At 39.1% G+C, this 23,693-nt stretch overlaps 1 protein-coding gene across 1 annotated transcript in view; it reads right to left on the bottom strand.

Moving 5' to 3' along the window:
* LOC136863940 (ribosomal protein S6 kinase delta-1) overlaps positions 1-23,693 on the bottom strand; it is a 336,430-nt gene that overhangs the window by 205,485 nt on the left and 107,252 nt on the right. The window contains exons 2-3 of the mRNA XM_067140388.2: positions 6,961-7,118; positions 6,764-6,875 (exon numbers count right to left, since the gene is read on the bottom strand). Coding sequence (XP_066996489.2) covers positions 6,764-6,875; positions 6,961-7,118 — 270 coding nt within the window. The remainder of the gene's footprint in view (positions 1-6,763; positions 6,876-6,960; positions 7,119-23,693) is intronic.

Below are 23,693 nucleotides of genomic sequence, written 5' to 3'. Positions count from 1 at the left end.
GGAAGAAAACTAAATGTGAAGGCCTCCAATAACGAAAGCGCATAACAATGATCAACAATAACACTGACCATTGTTTTTTGTGATGTTATTTGTCTCTTATGCTGCCTCTCAACTCCAATAGATGGGATTACTGCTGCGTACCGAGTATAATAGCCTGACTGAATATTGGCGGGAAATAGCCTGGGAGTTAAAAAACTATCTTCTTTGGCATGCCATTCCTCTGGTTCATACATTTTCTGATACAGCTGGTACGTTACACACTGGTTCTTCATAGTATTCCAGTTATTCGATCCCTCCTCTGACGCACTGTTTTGAATGAGCAGTGTGCATACTTAAGGTGGTGGTGGTGGTGGCGGCGGCGGCGGCGGCGGCGGTGGCGGTGGTGGTGGTGGTGGTATGGCCTGGTCTAGAATAACAATGTAGGCCTATTCCAAATTATAGCACCACAATTCACTACATAACTCAAAATTCAATTAGAATGAGAGGTTTAATAACCTAATGAATACGACGTTCCCAACATTGGATATCTGAGCCTGACACCAGTATGTCAATGATTCTCCATAAACCCTAAGAATTGTATCCAATTTCAACCTCAGCAAACGGAACTTTTGTAATACGTGGTAATCATGGGGCCAGTGTGAAACCCTTCAACCCCATAACTGTACCATATGTATATATTTTAAGTATTTTTAGAACAGTGGCACTCACTAACGTATTTTTCAGCAGTGATATAGACTGGGTATAAGCTATGTGTCCGTGAACTGGTCTCTGAATCTCTTATTCTAAGGAACACGACACCCCCGAATATTTTCGGCACAACAATGCACTTCAAAGATCTCATAAACCATTGGACATAATAGTGGCTTTAATACAGATAACCTGACATCTGAATACCAGTGATTCCTGATCAACTCCAAGAACTGTATCCGATTCCAGCCTCAATATATGTAATATTTGAAAATAACACCCTTAACCCCAAAACTGTACCATATGTATATATGTAAACATTAAGTAATTTTAGAATAGTGGTATCATGTTTATTTAATGGCATTCTTGTTTAGTTTTAATTTTAGTACTGTTTATTCTATACAGTCGCTATTAAGTATGTTCTCTAACAGCTGAAGATGACCTATTTACGGGTCGAAACTGGTACTGTTTTTATGTATATCATTGACACTATGTAAAATAAAGTACTGATTAGGTGGAGAACTCATCCTTTATACTTGTACTTGAACTATCAATACGGACCATGAAACTAATAGATTATAGTTATCGGTGTATGCTGTTCGGGAGCACATCGTGCACTGCTCCGTGTACGTCTAGGGCAGGTGCTTGTGACTATGGAGGGGAGGGGTGGAGGGGCAGGAGGAGCAGCTGTTAAGGGAGGTGGGGTAGAGCGGGGCGTGTCTTCTGGCGGTTCTTTAATGTGTATTGGTTTTTGTTTGTTGACTCTTTTTAGTCAAGTGTTTTTTAAGTGAGGGATAACTGTATTGAAAAAGAAATTTACTTTATCTGTGATTTCATTCAGGTTGAAATTTGGATTGGCGTACTGGTCCATACTGATATAAAATTCCTCCATTATATTGACTAATGGGCCTTTGGGTTTATACTTAGAATGTGCATGGTCATTTTCAATACTTGTAAATTTATGTTTGTAATCCTTAATATGTTGACCTATGGATGAAAAGTGATTATGTTTTATAGCATTAATACGTTCATTATAGCATATTTGAAAATTTCTTCCAGTACGTGCGATACAACTGGCTTCGCAATTGTCACATTTCATTCGATACACTCCTGAATGACTATATTTATTGTTATCATTGATGGATTTAGTATTATGTAAAATGGCATTATGTGTGGTTTTGTAGGTTATTTTTAGGTTGCGTCTTTTAAAAATGTTAGTTATGGAATAGATGTGGGTTACTGAAAATGAAGAGTACGTAATCTTCCTAGGATTTGTTGGCTCTGGTTAGGTTTGATTTAGGTTGATGTTTTATCTTTTGAATAATTTTATTGATCATTTCTTTCTTGTATCCATTTTGTTTGGCTATTTCGTGGATCAGGTTTAGTTCTTTGTTTAGTTCTTCCTGTGATGGAGGTATGTTGAACGCTCTGTATATCATGCTGTGATATGCTGCTTTTTTGTGGGCGTTAGGGTGGATAGAATCTATTTTTATTGTGTTGGATATTTGTGTAGGTTTTCTATATGTTTTGTATGTTATGTGATTTTCGTGCCTAGTTATAGATATGTCTAAGTAACAGTGGCAGTACACACATGCACACACACACACACAAAATTATTCCACACGTTTAGTAGACATTCTAAATTGGCAAGACGAAAAATTCTTACACTTCATTTTTCTTTCTGTTTACACAGATAATTGACATGTCCAACAACATAACTATGAAGAGGGAGCATTCGCACTTATTAAATGCCACACTTCAAATGCAGATCATGTCAACTTCGACAGTTGTTTCTAAACCATGAGGAAAACACTACATTAATACTACACCACCATTATTCATATCATATGACATTCTTTATTAGATTTAGTGATGTTTTATAATCATATGTTACATTAACATTAGATTATATGACCAGCTGAGGATGACCTCAAAAGAGGTCGAAACCGGTCCTGTATATTAATAAGACAAAATAAAGTATTGATTAGGTGGAAAGCTCCCATCTTTATAATTGTGTACATTAAACATCAATACAGACATGAAACTAATAAATTATAATATTATCATCACCTATCGCCAAGGTAAGAGGATGGAAAGAGAACATTAAACGAGGGACATCTTGTTAAACTTCTTGTGCAATATTGCTTAATTATGGAACTTATATATCTGTGTGAAACAAATCAGCAGTGCACTTGGGGTGTAAGAAAGCTGCAGTAGCTGCGTCATCCCTTTCTTCTAAATTCATCTGGGCAGACCTCATTCATATCTAAAAAGACATAAATTTCCTTTTGCAAGCCGACCAAAGCTGTGTTATTCTTTTAAAAACTGTGAAAGATTTTCATATGCAGGTGTTTAAACTTTACTGTGCATCTGGTCATTTACTCTTTATAATACATCTTAGTCCAGCAAATAGTAATTATATCAACGAGAAATATCTTGGTTGAATGGGCAATTATTGGAACAAATGCATGAAATATCAACTCGTGCAGTGATTTTGGATGCTATGAGGTGCTTTTATTTACAGATCATTAACTTAAATTTACTTTGGAATATTCGTGCTAATCTTCTCATACCTTTCATAGGGAGCATGATCAGGATTTCATTTCCTTTCTTTTGTATAACTTAGATCTCTATTCCTTAGATGTAAAGAAAAAGGGAGACTTTTTTTTCTGCTAGCGGATTTAAGTCGCACCGACACAGATAGGTCTTATGGCGACTATGGGATACGAAAGGCCTGGGAGTTGGAAGGAAGCGGCCTTGCCCTTAAGGTACAGCCCCAGCATTTTCCTGGTATGAAAATGCGAAACCATGGAAAACCATCTTCAGGGCTGCTGACAGTGGGATTCAAACCCACTATCTCCCAGATGCAAGCTCACAGCTGCGCATCCCTAACCGCATGGCAGGGAGAACAAAGTGGTAAACTGGTTGAGGGTAAAACCACCATTAATTTCATATGGCATTTATAAAGATTACCTTTCAAAAATAAATGTTGCTTAATTATTAATCTTGTAACCTAATTATACTCTATTAAGATTGTTCTGATGTGTATCATAATTTTAGGGTTTTTCCAATGGTTATATTAGATGTCCAAAAAAAAAAGGAATTTGGTTTAAACTAAATTAATGTTAGACATACTTAGACTATTTTCTAATCCAAGATTAGATCTAAATGTAAAAGAAACGAGCTGAATTTATGTTAATTATGTTCTTAGAGAAATATACAAATAAATTGTTGAGCTATTTCTCTCTCCGGCAAACTCACAAATTATGGCTCAGTCATTTCCTGCGCACTTGCCTGTTGTTTAATTTTTTTTATCAAAATGAAAAGTGAAACTACTTTTGAGATGAATCGTAATTTAGAACTGCAAGGATACCTTGCATCAATGTTCAGGTTGCAGTTGTATTGGACCAATGACCTTAGATATTAGAAACAACAAGCATCATCATATAGTTGTATTTGCGCACAAATCGTATAAGTGTCCCTTATGTATATTACACCTGACTATTCGTCACTCGCATGTCTCTGATATTTTTATGATAACAATTTGTGTTCACATACTTAAGTAGTTGTCATTGATCGATTAGAACTCGCTACAACGTCGCATGGCAGTAGGGTTTTGGTCATCTATCTTACATATGATATTACCGGGCGAGTTGGCCGTGCAGTTAGGGGCGCGCAGCTGTGAGCTTGCATCCCGGAGATAGTGGGTTCGAACCCCACTGTCAGCAGCCCTGAAGATGGTTTTCCATAGTTTCCCACTTTCACACCATGTAAATGCTGGGGCTGTACCTTATTTAAGGCCACGGCCACTTACTTCCCACTCCTAGGCCTTTCCTATCCCCATCATCGCCATAAGACCTATCTGTGTCGAGCCGATGTAAAGCAAATTCTAAAAAAAAAAAATCTTTACATATTAGGCACCCAAGAGTATGTCCTAATTGCCAGTTAAGTTTCCATGAAGCCACCCAGCAGAGTCTCTTTTCTAACTGATATATTTCTGTCCAATGTCCAATAACAGAGCAATTATATTGGAATTATAAATATATTTCTGTCGCAAAGGTCTGCTACCAAACTACGTCGCATGGCAGCAGACATGTATTGTCTCTGTGCACAATCTCTATTTGTCTCAATGGAATTTCATCCCTTTTGAAGAATTTTACTTCTAGTTGAATTTGGCATATTTTTCCCATAATATTATACCTTATCCTAATATTTCACTTTTTTTTTTCCTATTTGCTTTATGTCGCACTCACATAGATAGGTCTTATGGCAACGATGGGATAGGAAAGGCTTAGGAATGGGAAGGAAGCGGCCGTGGCCTTAATTAAGGTACATTTGCCTGGTGTGAAAACGGGAAACCACGGAAAACCATCTTCAGGGCTGCCGACAGTGGGGTTCAAACCCACTTTCTCCTGGATGAAAGCTCACAGCTGCGCGTCCCTAACCACACGGCCAACTCACCCGGCATTTCATATATTAATGTACCCCCACCTCAAACTCAATCTTTACCAGATGTCAATTTAATTCATTTAAATTCAACATAATTAGCGGAGCAAGATACGGATATTTTCACAACTTTCAGATCTACCACCATATGGAGGACGCTCTACTCCAATTCCTGATAGGAATTTAGATCCAAAATTGAAACCTATTACTAAAGCTCACAGGGTACAACTTGCTCCTAACCCTCCACTAGAAAATTATCACCGAGCTCGATAGCAGCAGTCGCTTAAGTGCGGCCAGTATCCAGTATTCGGGAGATAGTGGGTTCGAACCCCACTGTTGGCAGCCCTGAACATGGTTTTCCATGGTTTCCCATTTTCACACCAAGCAAATGCTGGGGCTGTACATTAAGTAAGGCCACGACTGCTTCCTTCACACTTCTAGCCATTTCTTGTCCCATCGTCGCCATAAGACCTAACTGTGTCGGTGCAACGTAAAGCAACTTGCAAAAAAAAAAATTATCAACCTCAATATGATCCCTCTTTTAATCAGATCAATCCACCCTTGAATCACTCCCTCAATTTTCATATAAAAAACAAGCTTTAAATCAAGTACCCCAAGTCATTACTACCGATTATGGTTATCTTCTGCCTGGAAATTTCTTCAAACAAAATTGGCCTCTTTTCAACAACTTCCTAATCTTCTGTATCCTAAAATTTCAATACATTTAAGTAAATTTGGGCTAGAACATATCAACCGATACCACAAATGGGAACATTTTCACACAGCTCTTCACAATCACTTTTTACCATATGAAATGTTTTGCTAAACTTAGCACTGAATTAATTCATCACCATGAAGGGTACAATGAATCAGCCTATGATTATGTAGATTCTATTATAACCTTTACTGATGTTTAAAATTATAGTTTTTGTAATCAATCAAAGCATGTTTGACAGTATGTGCTTACTTGTGAGATCTGTCAAAAAGCCAAACCCCATAATACACTTTCTTCTGGGAAGTATTCCGCATCTCCTTCTAACTATCCCGCTGAAACCTTTTATAATGACACAGTTGGACTTACAACTAAATCATCAAATGGTAATGCATATATTTTCACCTTGTTGGACGTTTTCTCTAAATTCCCAAAATTATGTCCTTAACATAAACTCTCTTCTAATATCATTAATAATCCATTGGCCACTCAACTCTTTCCTATTACAGACATTCCGTCAAATTTAGTTTCCAATAATGCCAGTATTTTTCTTCTAAATTATTTCATGACGTATTCTCAATTGGGAATCAAGAAGGTATTTACTTTTCCTTATTATCCTCAAGCCAATATAGTTTAAAGATATCATCGCAACCTTAAAATTGCTCTTTCCATCCTCCATTCTGAAAATCAGAAATTATGGGATTTGGAATTGGCCTCTTTAGCTCTTGCCTTTAATTTGAATGTTAATGATTATACTAACTGCACACCATGGAAACTCTTCTTAGGATGACATCACTCTCCTTTATCCCTAAAATAGGATCTGTCATATCTCCTAAACCATCCTGATAACCAACCTGAAGAAACCTCTTGGAAACACGTCAAAAATTTAATTTGTAAATATACAAAACTAATATTTACCTCAAAAAATTTTACAAATATTGTACTGGTGAAGAGCGGAGGATGTTTACCAACAAATTCCAACAAATTTGTAGCACTCTTACGCCTTTCTTCAATCACATCATCTTCAAACCTGAAAGAAAAAGCATCATATCTCTTAGAAATGAACACCAAGCTATATCCAAGAGACATCATTTATTAAATTTTATAAAACTTACCTGCCAAAATATTTTGCTTTTGCAAAGGATGGAAATTTATCTGGCAGGTGCAATTTATTGTGTTTATTTTCCAGCTCGCGGTGTAGTTTCTTAAATTCACTATATCTCTTCCATACAACAACTGTAGTAGCAGCTTCAGGACATTGTTTAGGGTAAACCTGTTGAAGCATAATTTATGAGATTTTAGTAAAAGAATGAGGTCTTCAAATTATAACTTTCAATCAACTAAACACTACATGCTTCAAACAACAGTGTACACCTTGATTTTTCTACATACCAGTAATTTTCTCAAGTATGGTAACTATAATTTTTGAGAGTCTATATATGCATGAGACTGTAGAATTACATTACACATAAGAACCTCAACATGAGACAGAATATACAACTCCTAATTCATGCTACTTGCTTTTCTATATCTACAGCATCTTCACCACAATAAAAGTTCATGAAATGAAATGTCGTATGGCTTTTAGTGCCGGGATATCCCAGGACGGGTTTGGCTCGCCAAGTGCAGGTCTTTCTATTTGACACCCGTAGGCGACCTGCGCGTCGCGATAAGGATGAAATGAGGATGAAGACAACACATACACCCACCCCCCGAGCCATAGGAATTAACCAATTAAGGTTAAAATCCCCAACCCGGCCGGGATTCGAACCCGGGACCTTCTGAACTGAAGGCCAGTACGCTGACCGTTCAGCCAACGAGTCGGGCATAAAAGTTCATTATGAGTGCATAGGAATTCCAATTTGTAGTTGAGAAAATCCAATGATTTAAACCACCACCATTCACTCTTGAGAAGCATATAAAATATCCAGCTTACAGTTCAAACATACCACTACTGCAACTAGTCCAGTTCAAGCTCAACACCACTGAAACTAATCTTATTTGGTCTGCAAAGGAAGAGTTAAACTTCAAATGAAATTATCAAATACTCACATAACTTTTGTTTCTCCATAGCAGTAAATTATAGAAATGATAAACAATAATACATACTGTTACTTGCTAATGGTTTCAACAGGCATATGATGAGGTGGTTTGAGTCATCAGTCTATAGACTGGTTTGATGCAGCCTCCATGACACCCTACCTTGTGTTAATCTTTTCATTTCTATATAACTACTACATCCTACATCTGCTTGTCATGTTTATACCTTGGATAACTGCTACTGTTCTTACTGCCTACACTTCCATTGAAAAACAACTGAACAAGTCCTGGGTGTCTTAAGATGTGTCGTATCATTTTATCTCTTCTTTTCGTCAAATTTTGCCAATTTGATTCAGTATCTCTTCATTTGTGATTCTATCTATCCATCTCAATGTCAGCATATTCTTCTGTAACACCACATTTCAAAAGCATCCGTTCTCCTTTTTTTCTGAGCTAGTTATCATCCACATTTCACTTCCATACAATGCCATGCTCCAGACAAAAGTCCTATATCAATGTTCGAAATGGGCAAATTTCTTTTCTTATGTAAGGCCTTCCTCGCTTGTGCTAGTCTGCATTTTATGTCCTCCTTAGTTCTGCCATCATTAGTTATTTTACTATCCTAGTAACAATATTTCCTTTTAATATTTCTGCATTACCTGGCTTCGTTTGACTATAGTCCATTACTTTTGCTTTGGACTTCCTTATTTTCATCTTGTACTCCTTCCCCAAGACTGTCCACACAATACAGAAATTTCTCCAGATCTTCTGGAGTCGCAGATAAAATAACAATATCATCCGCAAATCTCAAGGCATTGATTTCCTCTTCTTGGACTGAGATTCCCTTTCCAAATTCTTGCCTTACTCCTTTCTGGATTGCTGCTTCCTTTTCAAATACCTCAATTCTTATCACTGCAGACTAATTTTTATACAGATTGTACATAATTCTTGGTTCTCAGTATCTGATGATGATGATGATGATGATGATGATGATGATGATTGTTGTTTAAAGGGTCCTAACAGCTAAGTCATCGGCCCATAATGGTATGAGGTGCAATGAAATGAAACAATAATTAAAACTTCAACATGTATCCACTGACTGAAATCTAAAATGAATGATGATGAAAAAATGACCATAAATCCAAAACAATCAGTGGATCCAATTCACAATATCTCATATTCTGAGATGATGCTTGTTGTCCAAAGGGGTCCAAAATCCAGGTCACCAGCCCCTCATAGTTATACTAATCCTCCTATAGTGGTACTGATCACAGGTAACACAGACTCCTGGTGTTCCTCGCATGGTGGTACTAATCACAGGTAATGTAGACCCCTGGTATGTTACCCACAATGGCACCACTCACAGGTAACACAAACCCATAGTGTTCCTCACATAAGGTTAGTACTCACAAGCAACGCAGACCCATGGTGTTCCGCACTTAGTGGAACTAATCACAGGCACCGGCATTCCTGTGGTGTTCCTCTCACATAGTGAAACTATTCACAGGCCACATGTACTCATGGTGTTGCTCACATAGTGGTACTAATCACAGGCAATGTGGACCAACGGTGTATCACACATTATAGTACGACTCACATAACACAGACCAATGGTGTTCCTCACATAAAGGCACTACCCACAAGCAACGCAGACCCATGGTTGTCCACATATAGTCGTAGTAATCATGGGCAATGAACAATCCCGTGGTGTTCCTCACATAGTGGTACCAATCGCAGGTAATGTAGACCCAAGGTGCTCCACATATAGTGGTACTACTCATAGGTAATGCAGACCCATCATGAATACAGGGTAACCAATGCAATTCAGCGTGGCACATGGCAGATCCTCCCGTACTAATCACAAGTAATCTCATGGTTGCAATTCCATGATCCCTTTGTCGCCCCTATTAGTCGCCTCTTACAACAGGCAGAGGCACCGTGGGTGTATTCTTCGTCTGCGTCCCCAACCCACACGGGGCATCTGATTCTGATCACCTTCAGAATCTCAAACAGCTTGGTCCAACAAACATTATCGAATGCCTTCTCTAGATCTATAAACACCATGTACGTGGGCTTGTCTTTAATTCGGTACTCTAAGATCAAATGTAAAGTCAGGATGCTTCACGTGTTCTTACATTTCTTCTGAACCAATTTGATCTCCCAACTCAGTTTCAACTTGTCTTTCCATTCTTCTGTAAATAATAATGTTAAAATTTTGCACTAAACTAATGGTGTGGTACCCTTCACACTTGTCAGCACTGACTTTTTAGAATATATATAGCCACATCCTGCTGAAAATCAGATGGCCCCTCTCCTGTATCATATATCCTCCACACTAAATGGAATTAACCTCTCCATGCTGGTTTCTCCTAAGGCAGCCAGTAATTCAGAGGGAATGTCATCAATTCCAGGTGCCGTGCTCCTATTTAGGTCTCTCAAAGCTCTGTGAAATTCTGATTTCAAAACTGGGTCTCCCATTTCATCAACTTCAATAGCCTCTTCTTGTCCCAGAACCATATCGTCTACGTCTTTCCGTTGACACAACAACTGTTGGATGTGTTCCTGCCATCTTTCTGCCTTGACTTCTTTCCCCAAAAGTGGTTTCTCCATCTGAGCCCTTAATATTGTTTTCCTTGATTTCCCTGTATGGAGCATCTACTTTTCCCAGGACCATACAACCTTCAGCATCCACTTCTTTTTCAGCCAGTCTTCCTTAGCTGCCCTGCACTCTCTATCCACTTCATTCTTTAGTCGCCTTTTCTACCCTCCTCATTTAATGCATTCTTGTACTTTTGTCGTTCTTCAAACACGTCTCGTACCTCGTGAGTTATCCATTGATTCCTAGTTGCTCTTTCCTTTCTTTCTAACCTTTCTTCAGCAGCCCTACTGATCTCATTCTGCACGACTGTCCATTCTTTCTCTATTGTGTTTCCTTCAGCATTTCTATTTAGTCCTTGTGTAACATGTTCCTTGAGACAATCCCTCACACTCTTTTCTTTCAACTTGTCTAGATCCTATCTCCTTGCATTCTTTCCTTTCTTCAATTTTTTCAACTTCAGATGGCATTTCATGACCAACAAGTAATGGTCAGAGTCCAAGTCTGCTCCTAGGAACATCTTGCAATGCAACAACTGCCTGCCTAATCGTTATGAAGTCTATTTGATACCTACCAGTGTCTTCAGGTCTCGTCCATATATATAGCCGTTATCTGTGTTTCAACTATTAGCAAGGACTAAGTTACGTTCAGTGCAGAATTCAACCTGCTGACTTCCTCTTTCATTCCTTTCTCCCAATCCAAATTCTCCTACTGTATTACCTTCTCTTCCTCAGCCTACTACTGCATTCCAGTCTCCCATCACAATTAGATTCTCGTCACCTTTTACACATTGTATTAAATCTTTGATCTCTTCATATATTATTTTGATTTCATTGTCATCCACTGAACTAGTAGACATACAGACCTGCACTAATGTGGTGGGCATTAGTTTGGTGCCTATCTTGAAAACAATAATCCTTTCAATATGCTGGTCATAGAAGCTTACCCGCTACCCTATTTTCTTATTCATTATTAAACCAACTCCTGCATTTTCCCTGTTTGACTTTGTGTTGATAATTCTGTCACCTGACCAAAAATCCTGCTCTTTCTGCCAACGTACAGTACTTCACTTATACTAACCACATCTAACTTTAATCTAATAATTCGCCTTTCAGATTCTCTAAACTACCACAACGATTCAAACTTCTAACATTCCACGCTCTGACTTGCAGAAGGTCAGTATTCATCTTCCTGATGATTGCCTCCTCTCATGTAATCCTCATCCAGAAATCCCAATGTCGGATTATTTTACCTCCAGAATATTTTACCTGGGAGGGAGCCATTATCAGTACATAATTCATACAGAGAGAGCTGCATGTCCTCAGGAGTTAGTTATGACTGTAGTTGCCCACCGCTTTCAGCCATGTAGCACTATCAACACAGCTAAGCCATGTTAAGTATTATTACAAGGCCACATCAATCAATCAATTAATTAATTAGACTGCCACACTTGCAACTTCCGAAAGGCTGCTACCCCCACTTTCGATGAAACATTTGTTAATCTGGTCTCTCAACAGATAACCATTTGATATGATTGCACCTGCGGCTCGGCTATCTGCTTCACTGCAATGCACAAGCCTCCCCAACACGGCAAGGTCACATCGTTCGCAGGGGAGGAATAGGCATTCAGGTGTTAAAATTTTTCTCTGAAAGGGGTTTCTTAATGTGCCAGTAAATCTCCTTACACTGGCCTCACACATGTAAGCACTCTTGAAAGGCAACTGACTAAGCTATATTCAATTCCACAACCTCAAACTCAGGAGAGAAGAACCTAACCAATTACTTTATGTGATAAAATAGAGAAAAATACACCAAGATGATTTGAGCAGCCAACATCAAACAAATGAATGAAATAATATGAATGATAGAGATATAAATGAAAGGAAAGACAGGCTGAGGAGCAGCCAACTTATAGAGGATTTAGTTTACCGAACAAGTGGCTGCGCACTTTTGGGTCACGTAGCTATCCGTTTGCATTCAGGAGATAGTGAGTTTGAATCCCACTGTCAGCAGCTTTTAAGATTGCTTTCTGTGGTTCCCCATTTTCACACCAAGCAAATGCTGAGACTGTACCTTAATTATGGTCAAAATCACCTCCTTCCCATTCCCAGCCCTTCCGATCTGATCGTCACAACAAGACCTGTCTGTGTTGGTGTGACATAAAGCAAATTGTTAAAAAAAGAAAAATATAATCATCATCATCATCATCTGGTCTAGAATATGCTTCGGTATAATAATAATAATAATAACAATAATAATAATAATAATAATAATAATAATAATAATAATAATAATAATAATAATAATAATAATAATAACCAACATCCTCCTCCTCTGCTAGAGGAAGCCAGGTGTAGGTGTTTATGAGACTCTTCCAGTTTGTCCTGTCCATCTCCAGCTGATGTTCTACTTTTTTGCAGTCAAGTTATATCATATTTTGCAAAGTCTTTGAAAATTTGCTTTTTCCTACCATCATAAGGTCTTCCTATGGGCCTCTTACCAACAACATTCTTCTTACAGAATGATATTTGGGTCCTATTTGGAGCCATCCTTCTCACGTGTCCATACCATAACAATCTGTTTAATTCTAAGGTTTCCAAGAGACTCTTGTCCAATCCAAGTTGCCGATATTTTGTCTCTCCATGTCTTTTGAAGATAAAAACAAAGGAACTGAATTTCAGTTGCCTGTAGGCAACTTTTTTTAATGATGATGATGATGATGCTTGTTGTTTAAGGGGCCTAACATCTACGTCATCGGCCCCTAATGATACAAAATGAGATGAAATGCAATGACAACATAAAAGTACAAAATTCATCCACTGACCAGAATTCAAAAAATGTGTTAAAGAATGAATGGATGAATATGAATTTAAAACAATCAGTGGATACGACCCGCAATGCCTCACCTACCCAGAAACTATTTGACTGACCAAGAGACTGCTTCCAAAGCACAATCCTGAATCGATAACGCTTGTTGTCTTAAGGGGTTCAATATCCAGGTGAATGGTCCCTTATAATGACACTTATAGTTAATAGAGTAGAACCATGGTATTTCTCAAGTTGTAGTACTAATCAAAGTTAGCATAAACTCACAGTGTTCCGAACATTATGGTACTACTCACAAGTACTGTTCTCACATAATGGCACGACTCGTAGGCAACGCAAACCCATGGTGCACCTCACATAGGTGTACTAATCACAGGGACTCTTACTATCCTGTGGTGTTCCTCACATAGTGGGTACAAATCGCAGGAAACGCAGATCAACAGTGTCACTCATAGAGTGGTACTAATCACAGGCAATGCCCAGACCCGTGGTGTTCCTCACTTAATGGTACAAATGGCAACGTAAGCCCGTGATGTTCCGCATATAGTGGTACTAATCGCAGGTACTGGAAACCCATGAACTACTCTCTGCTGCTACTAATCACAAACCTATTGTGTACCTAACATAGTGGTACTAATCGAAGGTAAAGGTGACCCATGGCTTTCCCCGCATGATGGTACTAATCGCAAGTAGTTTTATGGTTCTAATTCAATCATCATTTGGTCGCCCATTTTAGTCACCTCTTATGACAGGCAGGGGATACCGTGGGTGTATTCATCATCTGCATCCCCCCACCCACAGGGTTTTTAAATTTTATTTTTAGGTCTAATCAAAGTTCCTGTTTCCAGTCCTTACGTTAGAATTGGTACGAGATATGTTTTGTACAGTGTGAGTTCGGAAGCTTGGGGGAATATGTCATCCCAAAGTGGTTGATGAATGGAGTAGCAGAATTTCGATTCAGCTTGTATCCTATTGCCTATTTCTTGGTTTATGGTACTGTCAGAAGAAACAAAGCTCCATAAGTACACAGTTCAAAAAAATTAGGAGAACATGGTTTTGAACGTATGCCATGCTCCACAAAACAATACCTCACACCCAGATTTATTACCAACTAAACCTTTATTCTCTACCGTTGAAGTATACAAAAGAACATCGATGGATTCGCGTTCATTTTCAGAACACAAATGGAAATGTCCAAATAGGGGCAAAAAACAAATTGATAACAGTAATCCATGGTGGATTTTTATCACAGTTGGAGAGCTTCAGTATGGTGTATGTCCTCCACGAGCATTTATCACAGCTTGGCACCTACGTGGCACGCTCCGTATAACTCAGTGGAGATCACGTTGCGGTGTCAGGTCCCATTCTTCAATGAGAGCCAGTTCGAGATCTTGGAGAATCTGTGGTGGAACAAGATGCCCACGAACACTTCTATCAAGCCTACGCTACACATGCTCGATGGGATTAAGATCGGGGCTCACTGCTGGCCATTCCATCTCTCGAATATCCACCTCTCGCAAGACAGCTCTGGTGATGACCGCTACATGAGCCCTGGCTTTGTAGTGCATGAGTACAAATGCAGGGCCAACACCGTACGCAGCAACCAACACGTGCTGTAGCAGTATCTGCTCGATGTACCCCGCAACGGTAAGATTACCATGGACGAGGAAAAGATTCGTACGGCCATCAATACTGATGCCACCCCACATCGTCGCAGAGTCTTGTCCGAATCGGTCGCCAACATTTGGCATGTCCTGCTCACCACAGCATCCCTATACTCGTTGACATCCTTCACACTGTGTCAGGGGAAATCTGGACTCGTCTGTAAACAACACAGGCCTCCACTGGCAAAGTTCCCAGTTGACGTGGGTACGGGCAAACAGAAGGCAAGCTGCGCCATGTTGCTGCATTAAACGGGGCACTCGAACCGAATGTCTGGGTCGTAAGGACACTTTTCTTAACCTGTTCCTTACTGTCTGGTCAGACACCGTGACTCCAGTGACCCTCCTGAGGTCTTGTTGCAGTTCTCTGGCAGTTGCTGAACAACGCTGCAATGCACAAATGGTCAGATACCAGTCATCTGTGGGGTTATCATGCGTCCACGACCTTGTCCAACCCTCCTTGTGAACTGGCCTGTCTCGTTGCAATTCCACAAGCAGTGAATAACTGATGGAGAGACATTGAGATCCACAGCAACGCGACGAAAAGTCCATCCTTCCTGGATCAAAGTGACGACCCTTGCAACTTGAACATCTTTAAGATCTCTCATGGGATGTGCTGGTTTACGTACAACATGCTCAAATGACCGCAGTAGTCTGTGTCCCTCACGACAACACACGGACGCACCGCTATTCATTTTGCTTTGAGGGGTCACCTGACACTTTAGTGCATGGCTACGCCTACAGATGGAAAATAACTTCGAATTGACATACCCTGAGTAGCTAAGGTCTCAAGGTATATTGTACGACCATTGGAACCCCATCTACCAAATTAACGTTCAGATACCAGACGTTACAAAACATGTTCCCCTAATTATTTTGAATATACCTACTTCTTCATTTTGCACTCGCAGATGGACTGCTTCAGGATTTAGACTCATCACTAAACAAACGGATTTAGTTTGGTTGATGATCATTCCCATTCTTTCAAATTCTTCTTGCCTAAGATCTAGTTCAGCTTAAATTTCTGCTTTTGTCTCACCCCATAGCATAACATCATCAGCTAATACAGGTGCATTTGCTATCTGATCCTTCCTTTTTAATGCTTTTATAACCTCATCCATTACAATAATGAAGAGAAGTGATTATATACAACCTTGTTGGACTCTGCTCTAGGTTTCAAAACAATTTGACCTGCCTCCTTGAATTTGCACACAGCTCTTTGTCTCTCAATATAGTTGTTTTACTCGAGCTATTATCTCATCTGACACTTCTATACATCTCAGACATACCCATACTTGTTTGTCACCATATGCTTCCTCAATATCCAAGAATACAATTGTAACCATTCTATTCTTATCCCACAATGAGCATTCTGCTCAAAGAAATCAGGTCTAGAGTTGATCTATCTGGTCTAAATCCATGTTGATCTTCCTCAAAGAAATTATGACTACAGGCCTGGTGAATTTTCTGGTTAGCAGAGGGACTATGGCAGTGGCTTTCACATGTTTTCAGTTTGTGCCTCCCTTTGTAAGTTCTGCAAATCCTAAAAATACGCAGAAAATGCCAGTTTTTCTTCTTTCCATGATGTCTGTATGTGCATATCTTGTGTTCAGTTGGTTTTTATATACAGGATTTTTCAGCTAAGATGTCCACCTCAAATAACTCATGAACCGTTGAAGATATCGACCTTCTGTTTTCACTTTCACTAAGGGTACCAAGGGGCTCATAATTGTACTTGCAGTACTTTTCAAAGGTGTCAATATCTGATGAGATAACGGTACTGACTTTGTTCCTTCGAACAGAACTACACAGTTTTTTTTTTTTCAATTGGCTTTATGTCCCACCAACACAGATAGGTCTTAAGGCGACAATGGGATAGGAAAGGGCTACGAGTTGCAAGCAATTGACCGTGGGCGTAATTAAGGTACAGTCCCAGCATTTGTCTAGTGTGAAATTGGGAAACCCACTAACATTGTATTCTACATCTATAATTACACTTACAAATATTATGAATTCAGCATTGTAATTATTTTGAAAATCAGACAAGTACTTTGAGAAAATATTGTTTATTCAAACACGCTTCATTTGCCAATGAAGGGCAGTCCAGTTTGACATACAGAATTCTTTCACATTATTCTGACAGCTAAGTATTCAGTCTACTGTGCCCATATATATACTATGATAAATTGTATAGTTTAACAGCTTTAATATCACCGTAGACAACACGTGAAGGAAAAGCACAGATATGCGTCGGGTTTCCTATATGACTTCCCCTTGTCAACCCTTGTTCTTTTTTAAGTCCGATGGTGTAGGTTTGCAAAGGCTAGACAGTCTAATTTTCACAGCCTTTATGGTCGTTTGCTTTCCTTTGTTCATTCTTCGAGCGATCGAACCACTTCCTTTTTCCCTTCTGATTACTGTTAAAAAGGCGCGATTACCCAGTTGTATTTCCCACTGCTTGGGGGGGATGTGGTTGCGATTCATGTCACACATTTGGATTTGGTCCAGCTTTACAGCCAAATGTCCTTCCTGGCTCCAACCCTGTACGTTTTTTTCTTTTTTTCTAGTGTTCATACTAACACTGGGATACGAGAGCACTAGAACTAGGAAGGCAGCAGCCATGGCCTTAATTAAAGTACAACTCCAGTGTTTGCATGGTGTAAAAATGGTAAACCAGGGCTGCTGATGGTGGGGTTTAAACCTACTATCTCCTGAATGCAAGCTAACAGCTACGCAGCTATCTTGTTCGGTTCTGTGTGGTTTAATGTCGCATCAGGAAAATAACGTTTTCCCTTAGAAGGCTTTGCATATTCATTTTTTCCGTTACCTGTTAACGTACAACAATACGAAAGATGTTTTATCATACAATTTATCATAGTGTATTTATGGGTACAGTAGAGAGAATACGTTGCTGTCTGAAGAAGGTGAAGGAATTCTGTACCTCAACAGCTAGCTCATGTTTCATATGAAGTGCAAAACGAACAGGGCAGCCCTCGCTGGCAAATAAAGCATGTTTGAATGCATTACATTTTCTCAAAAATTACTTGTCAAATTTTCAAAATAATCACAGTGCTAAATTTGTACTATTTGTAAGTTTAAGGCTGGATGTACAAAACAGAGTAGTTTCCTCTTTTTTTTTTTTTTTTAGTACCATTATCTCTCAGAAGACATTTACACCGCCAAGAAGTATTGTAAGTTAGATTATCAGCCCCTTGGTACCATTAATGAAGGTGAAAACAGAATTTCAGTATCTTTAACAGTTCACAAGTTATTTGAAGTGGACATCCTAGCTGTACATATACACTGGCAGACAAAAAAGTGGATCAATTTGTAAAAACAATATCGTAATTGTCGAACACCAATTATTAGAGGGGACTGTTCCATTAACTACATTAATTTTTACATTAAGGCTGTTTCTAATGTGTATTCTGCAGTTTTGGAGAAGAATAAGATGTTTAGAGATCATATAAACTTAAAGAGATGCATTCCACCCCTACGTGCTAGGCAATCAATTTATTGCACTGACGAGCAATAACACCTTTTAAGTTTTACGATACCGGGGCGGAAGCTATTGATGGATTATCAGCGTCTGACACAATATCTGTCAGAAAGAGACATTTTCCCTCAGTTTCTCTTTCACATTTGACAAGTTGAGATGCCTCTTAGCCCAGAAGATGTTACAAGAGCAGTGGCGTTGGTGGACAATGGACGCGGCAATCGTTATGCAGCTAATGCGATCAGTGCATTATATGAAAGCGTCCAGCATGTTCTAAGATGATTTTGTGAACTCGGTATCTACCACAAATGACCTGCATCAGGCCGTCGGAGAGGTCTACATCTGCTAGGGACAATAGGTTTCTGGTCATCCAAGTTGTGAGAGAATATCAAACTACCACCATTCCAGCCATAAATCGACTCGAGGCAGTAAGAAATGTCACTGTGACTGCGAGGACTGTCAGACGAAGACTTCGAGGAAGACAATTTGATCTCAAGGAGACCTGCAACTGGTTCACAGCTTACCCCCACAACACAGAGCAGCTCGATTACAGTTTGCGTGTCAACATCAGAATTGGATTGTGGAGCAGTGGTCAATGGTACTGTTTACAGATGAGTCACAATTATGCTTTAGGTAACCTAATTGTAGAGAGAGCGAAAGAGTGTAGGGAGCGATATTCACCTTGCAACATCTCCGAGAGGTCACCATTTGGGGGTGACTCCATCATGGTATGGGCCAGTATCAGCTTTGAGGCCTAAGCAGATAATCTTTTCATCAACGCAGGTGTTCTGAATGCACACCGTTATATCGTAGAGGTGTACACAGAGTATGTAATCTCCTATGCTGTCTTATTTGGTGAAAATTTCATCCTCATGCATGATAATGCATGCCACCATGCCACTCGCTGCCTGACGAAATATCTACGCGACGTCAGGATACAAGCCCTTGACTGGCCACCTCGCAGTCCAGACCTCAATCCCACAGAACATCTGTGGGATATGCTTGGCCAAAATATCTGCCATCGCAACTTTGACACCCTCAACGAAATGTGGGCAATACTACTGAAAGTGTGGGCGCTCATCCCCCAGGAAATGATCCAGCATGCAGTGAAGGAAGAATGACGTAATCATCGTCTGACGTGGCAACACCCGATACTAAGGTAAGATAAGTGTAGTGTGTTATCCAGAAAACTTTCAGCAGTATGTTCATAAGTTTGCTCAATGTAATGCAATGATAATTCAAGGTAATGACATTTTCATAAATTACAGCATCTAAGAACTTTTACGATCAACTTCAAAAAAAGAACTTTTGTAATCAGTATGAAGTATGCAGAGCACTGGTTAACTTCACTTTATAATATGTTGTAGGAATGAAGAAAAAGCTAGGCTTCAGATAAATAAATACATTTTTCGCTTTTAAATTACAGTGATCCACATTTTTGTCCTCCAGTGTAGTTTATAATGTAAGATTTACATCTCACTATCTACTTTTATGGTTTTTGGAAATGCCCCAAGGTGTCAGAGTTTTCTCTTGTACAAGTTATTTCATGTGTCAGTAAATCTAAGACAAGGATGGCATCATTGAGCAAACTTTTGATTCTTTATACAATTTGCTTTACGTCACACTGCCAGAGGTAGGTCTAATGGTGATAATGGGATAGGAAAGGGCTAGGAGTGAGAAGGAAGCGAATGTGGACTTAACTAAGATACAGGCCCAGCATTTGCCTGGTGTAAAAATGAGAAAACACAGGACACCTCTTCAGGGCTGCCAACAATGGGTTTCTTTTTCTTCTTTTTCTTGCTAGTGGCTTTATGTCGCACCAACACAGACAGGTCTTATGACGACGATGGGATAGGAAAGGCTGGAGCTGGAAGGATGCAACTGTGGCCTTAATTAAGGTACAGCCCCGGCATCTACCTGGTGTGAAAATGGATAACCGCGGAAAACCATCTCACTGCTGTGCAACCCTAAACGTATGACCAACTCGCTCGGTTCTGTTAGTATTTAAACTAACAGACTGAGCCAGGATTGAACCTAATAACTTGAGCTCAGAAGGCCAGAGCTCTACCAAATGAGTTAGTCAGGCAACGGTAAGAGCAATGCATTCTTAATCCCCGTTCATGACAATTTAAGACTATTTTCACATTATTAGTGCATGGGTGAAAAGGAGTAGGGCCGCTAGAATTGATAGGCTCTTTGAGCGTTTGGCGACCTACACGAACCTGGGACACAATCAAAAAAGGAAAAAAAAATAGACCATTCTACATTTTGCATACGGCAAAAGTTGTTTCGTATTAAATTTTGAATAATTTTTCAGTAAAACCCATATTAAGGGAGATATTTAGAATTCCACGTTCCAAGAAACCTTTCATAATATACTTCTTAAATCCAAATTTGGAAACAAAATAATCTTATTTTGCAATGGAGACTTTCATTTAACTAAGATACCATATTTCATTAAAATTTATTTCCTTATTTTCTAAGTGATACATGTAGAGAATAGTTGCTCAAAAAAGGATGAGCACATGATATTCAATGTTCCTTGCTTTTAATATTTTATCACTTAATTTTAATGATTATCAAAATATAATTCACCTCTCATGTAGATAAAAACCCTGTGGATACCCAGAACAAGTATTACAGCTATAGTTTCAGTTGTTTCTGAGAGAAATGTACTTGCGAGGAACTTATAAAATACCATATGCTTCTTTTTTTTAGTGACTTTACATACTTTTTTTTTTTACAAGCTGCTTTACGTTGCAGCAACACAGACAGGTCTTATAGCAACGATGGTATGGGAAAGGGCTGGAGTGGGAACGAAGCGTCCATGGCCTTAATTAAGGTACAGTCCCAGCATTTGCCTTGTGTGAAAATGGAAAACCACGGAAAACTATCTTCAGGCTGTCGACAGTGGGGTTCAAACTCGCTATATCATATATCATAGCTGCGTGGTGGTGGTCCTAACCACACTGCCAACTCATTCGGTGACTGTACATACTGACAGGCATCACAGAAAGAAGGAAAAAATAGAATTTTCTGCTTATTTGTACCATAACTGATACTGAAAAAACTGGATTTTATAGATTCTGTTTAAAGTGCAGACAAAACTAAATAATTTGGTTATATAGACTGAAGTACTCAATACAGAAATGAAGACTGTGACACAGAGTTTTAAGCCTTCAAGTCAAGTCATCTGTTAAGACAAAGACATAATATGACAAGATCAGAAGTAATGAACTAAAGCGATTGCAGTAGTCTGATTACGGTGTGAATATGTTGGCATATGTAATTTCAATACACAAGCGGCACTGGTCTCCAGATTATCTCGAGAGTAGCCTTTCAGGTAAAACTTTTAATGTTTTCTGCCCCTTTTTCCTAAAAGTAAAGCTTGGCATCTTTAGGGTAAATAGATGTGGAAAGAATTGTGATGTTTGGATGTTTTTAATCTGCAGTATCATCATGTGGATTTTATTCAAACTGGCCAATGGTGCTTCCCGCCTTGCCTTACAATGGCCACAGACTTTTCTTGGGACTGACGGTTGGATGAAATCTCAGAGGTACGGTACTTCCACCAGAATAATGTTACTGTGAACCAAGAACCAAATATCACATATGTCAAGTTCTTCTCCTATTCCATGTATTAATATATTAGTTTGATGTTCCACTAAAAGATTATATGGTTTCAGAGGAACAGAAGCAGGCCTATAGCCCATTTCTGTGTGAAATGGATACCATTTTTACATAAAGGTAATTCATCTAATTGTGTGTTCACTTTTCTGGAACTAAACCAGTCACCAGATAATACAGATGGAAGTTACAAATATCCTAAAATAATGCCATTATGCAATAATGTAAATGGTACTTTTTTAAGTCACACTGTGTGAAGGTTAATTTGTGTACTTTTTCCTTTAGACTATCCCAGAAATAAAAGTCACAGAGTGTTAAATCAAGAAAAAGGTGTGATGGTGGTCAGACTGATTGGTCATTCAACGGCAGTATTACTCCAAATAAAAAAACATACCAAAATACCAAGGATGCGAGTACACCAATGGTGAAAGCAGATATAACAAAAGTAAAAGAGAGAGGAGATGGCAGGAAAAGGACTGAGACTCATAAGTAGGGCCCGAATTTTTAGGTGGCATAAACCTTCACGTTAGGTGTTTTGTATTCTTAAAATAGGTTATTTTAGGTTTTGCCTCCAGGCAGCAATGTTTTGGTTTTCGTAGTTCTGTAAAATTTATTTATGTACTTATTTCACAAAAGTTTACATTGGCATATTCATAAAAATACACAAAGAATACACTGTGTTGTTTACTTTGTAAGTTAATTTTTTGCATTGCAGTAAATAACAACGTATATACCCAAATTGTCTGGCGTAAATGATTTCCTGTTGTCAAGTAACACATTCTTATATGACAAAAAAGTTCTTTCAACGGAACATGACGTCAATGGAGCGTAATACATAGATGCTAATGCATTAGGTTGTAGGGGTAATTTTCTTGAATACTTTTCTCCCTGTAATACTGAATTGATGACTTTGATATCTTCAAAACCAGGATTGCATTGAAGAATCTTCTGCAGCTTCGAAGAACATGCCACTCCCAATGGCCCACGTATTTCTCTTCTGGAAACATTGCCAATGATCTTTGAGTGGCAAGGTTGCACCTTCCAACTGGAGAATAGCTTCTGGTATAAAACAAAAATGTGTCTTAATATATGCTAGGGAAGAGACGAGGGTCGGGCACTTGAGCGATTTCTTGGCCTTTGCGATGCAGGAAGCTTCTGTTTCATCCAAGTCATTGACAACATTTTTAATTCCTTCTAGGTGCTCAACATAGTAAATAGCGGCAGACAACCAAGTTCCCCAGCGGGTAAGTATCGGCTCAGGTGGAAGAGGTGTTGTTGGTAGTTTCTCTTTGAACAACTGTATACGTGTTGGGGCTTTGAGGAAAACTTTCTTGGCTGAAGAAACCACGCTGTTGACATCACTGAAGTTGCTTCTAATCTCCTCCGCAAGGCGGTGCAGGCCGTGGGACAAGCACGTAACGTGTAGCATGCTCGGGTAGGACTGTAGAACCTGCCCTGCCATCAACATGTAAGCAGCACTGTCTGTCTCTAACAAAAGGAACTTACTATCTTGATTCTCTGCTGGCCACAATATGCGTAAAGCATCCCTTACAGAGCAGGCTATTGTGCTGTTGTTAGTTTGTTCTATTTCTTTACAAAGAA

The sequence above is a fragment of the Anabrus simplex genome, chromosome 2 (assembly GCF_040414725.1).
Source record: "Anabrus simplex isolate iqAnaSimp1 chromosome 2, ASM4041472v1, whole genome shotgun sequence".
In the NCBI taxonomy this organism is placed as follows: Eukaryota; Metazoa; Arthropoda; class Insecta; order Orthoptera; family Tettigoniidae; genus Anabrus; species Anabrus simplex.
The sequence above is the reverse complement of the archived record's forward strand: the minus strand, read 5'-3'. Positions and strand labels throughout refer to the sequence as shown.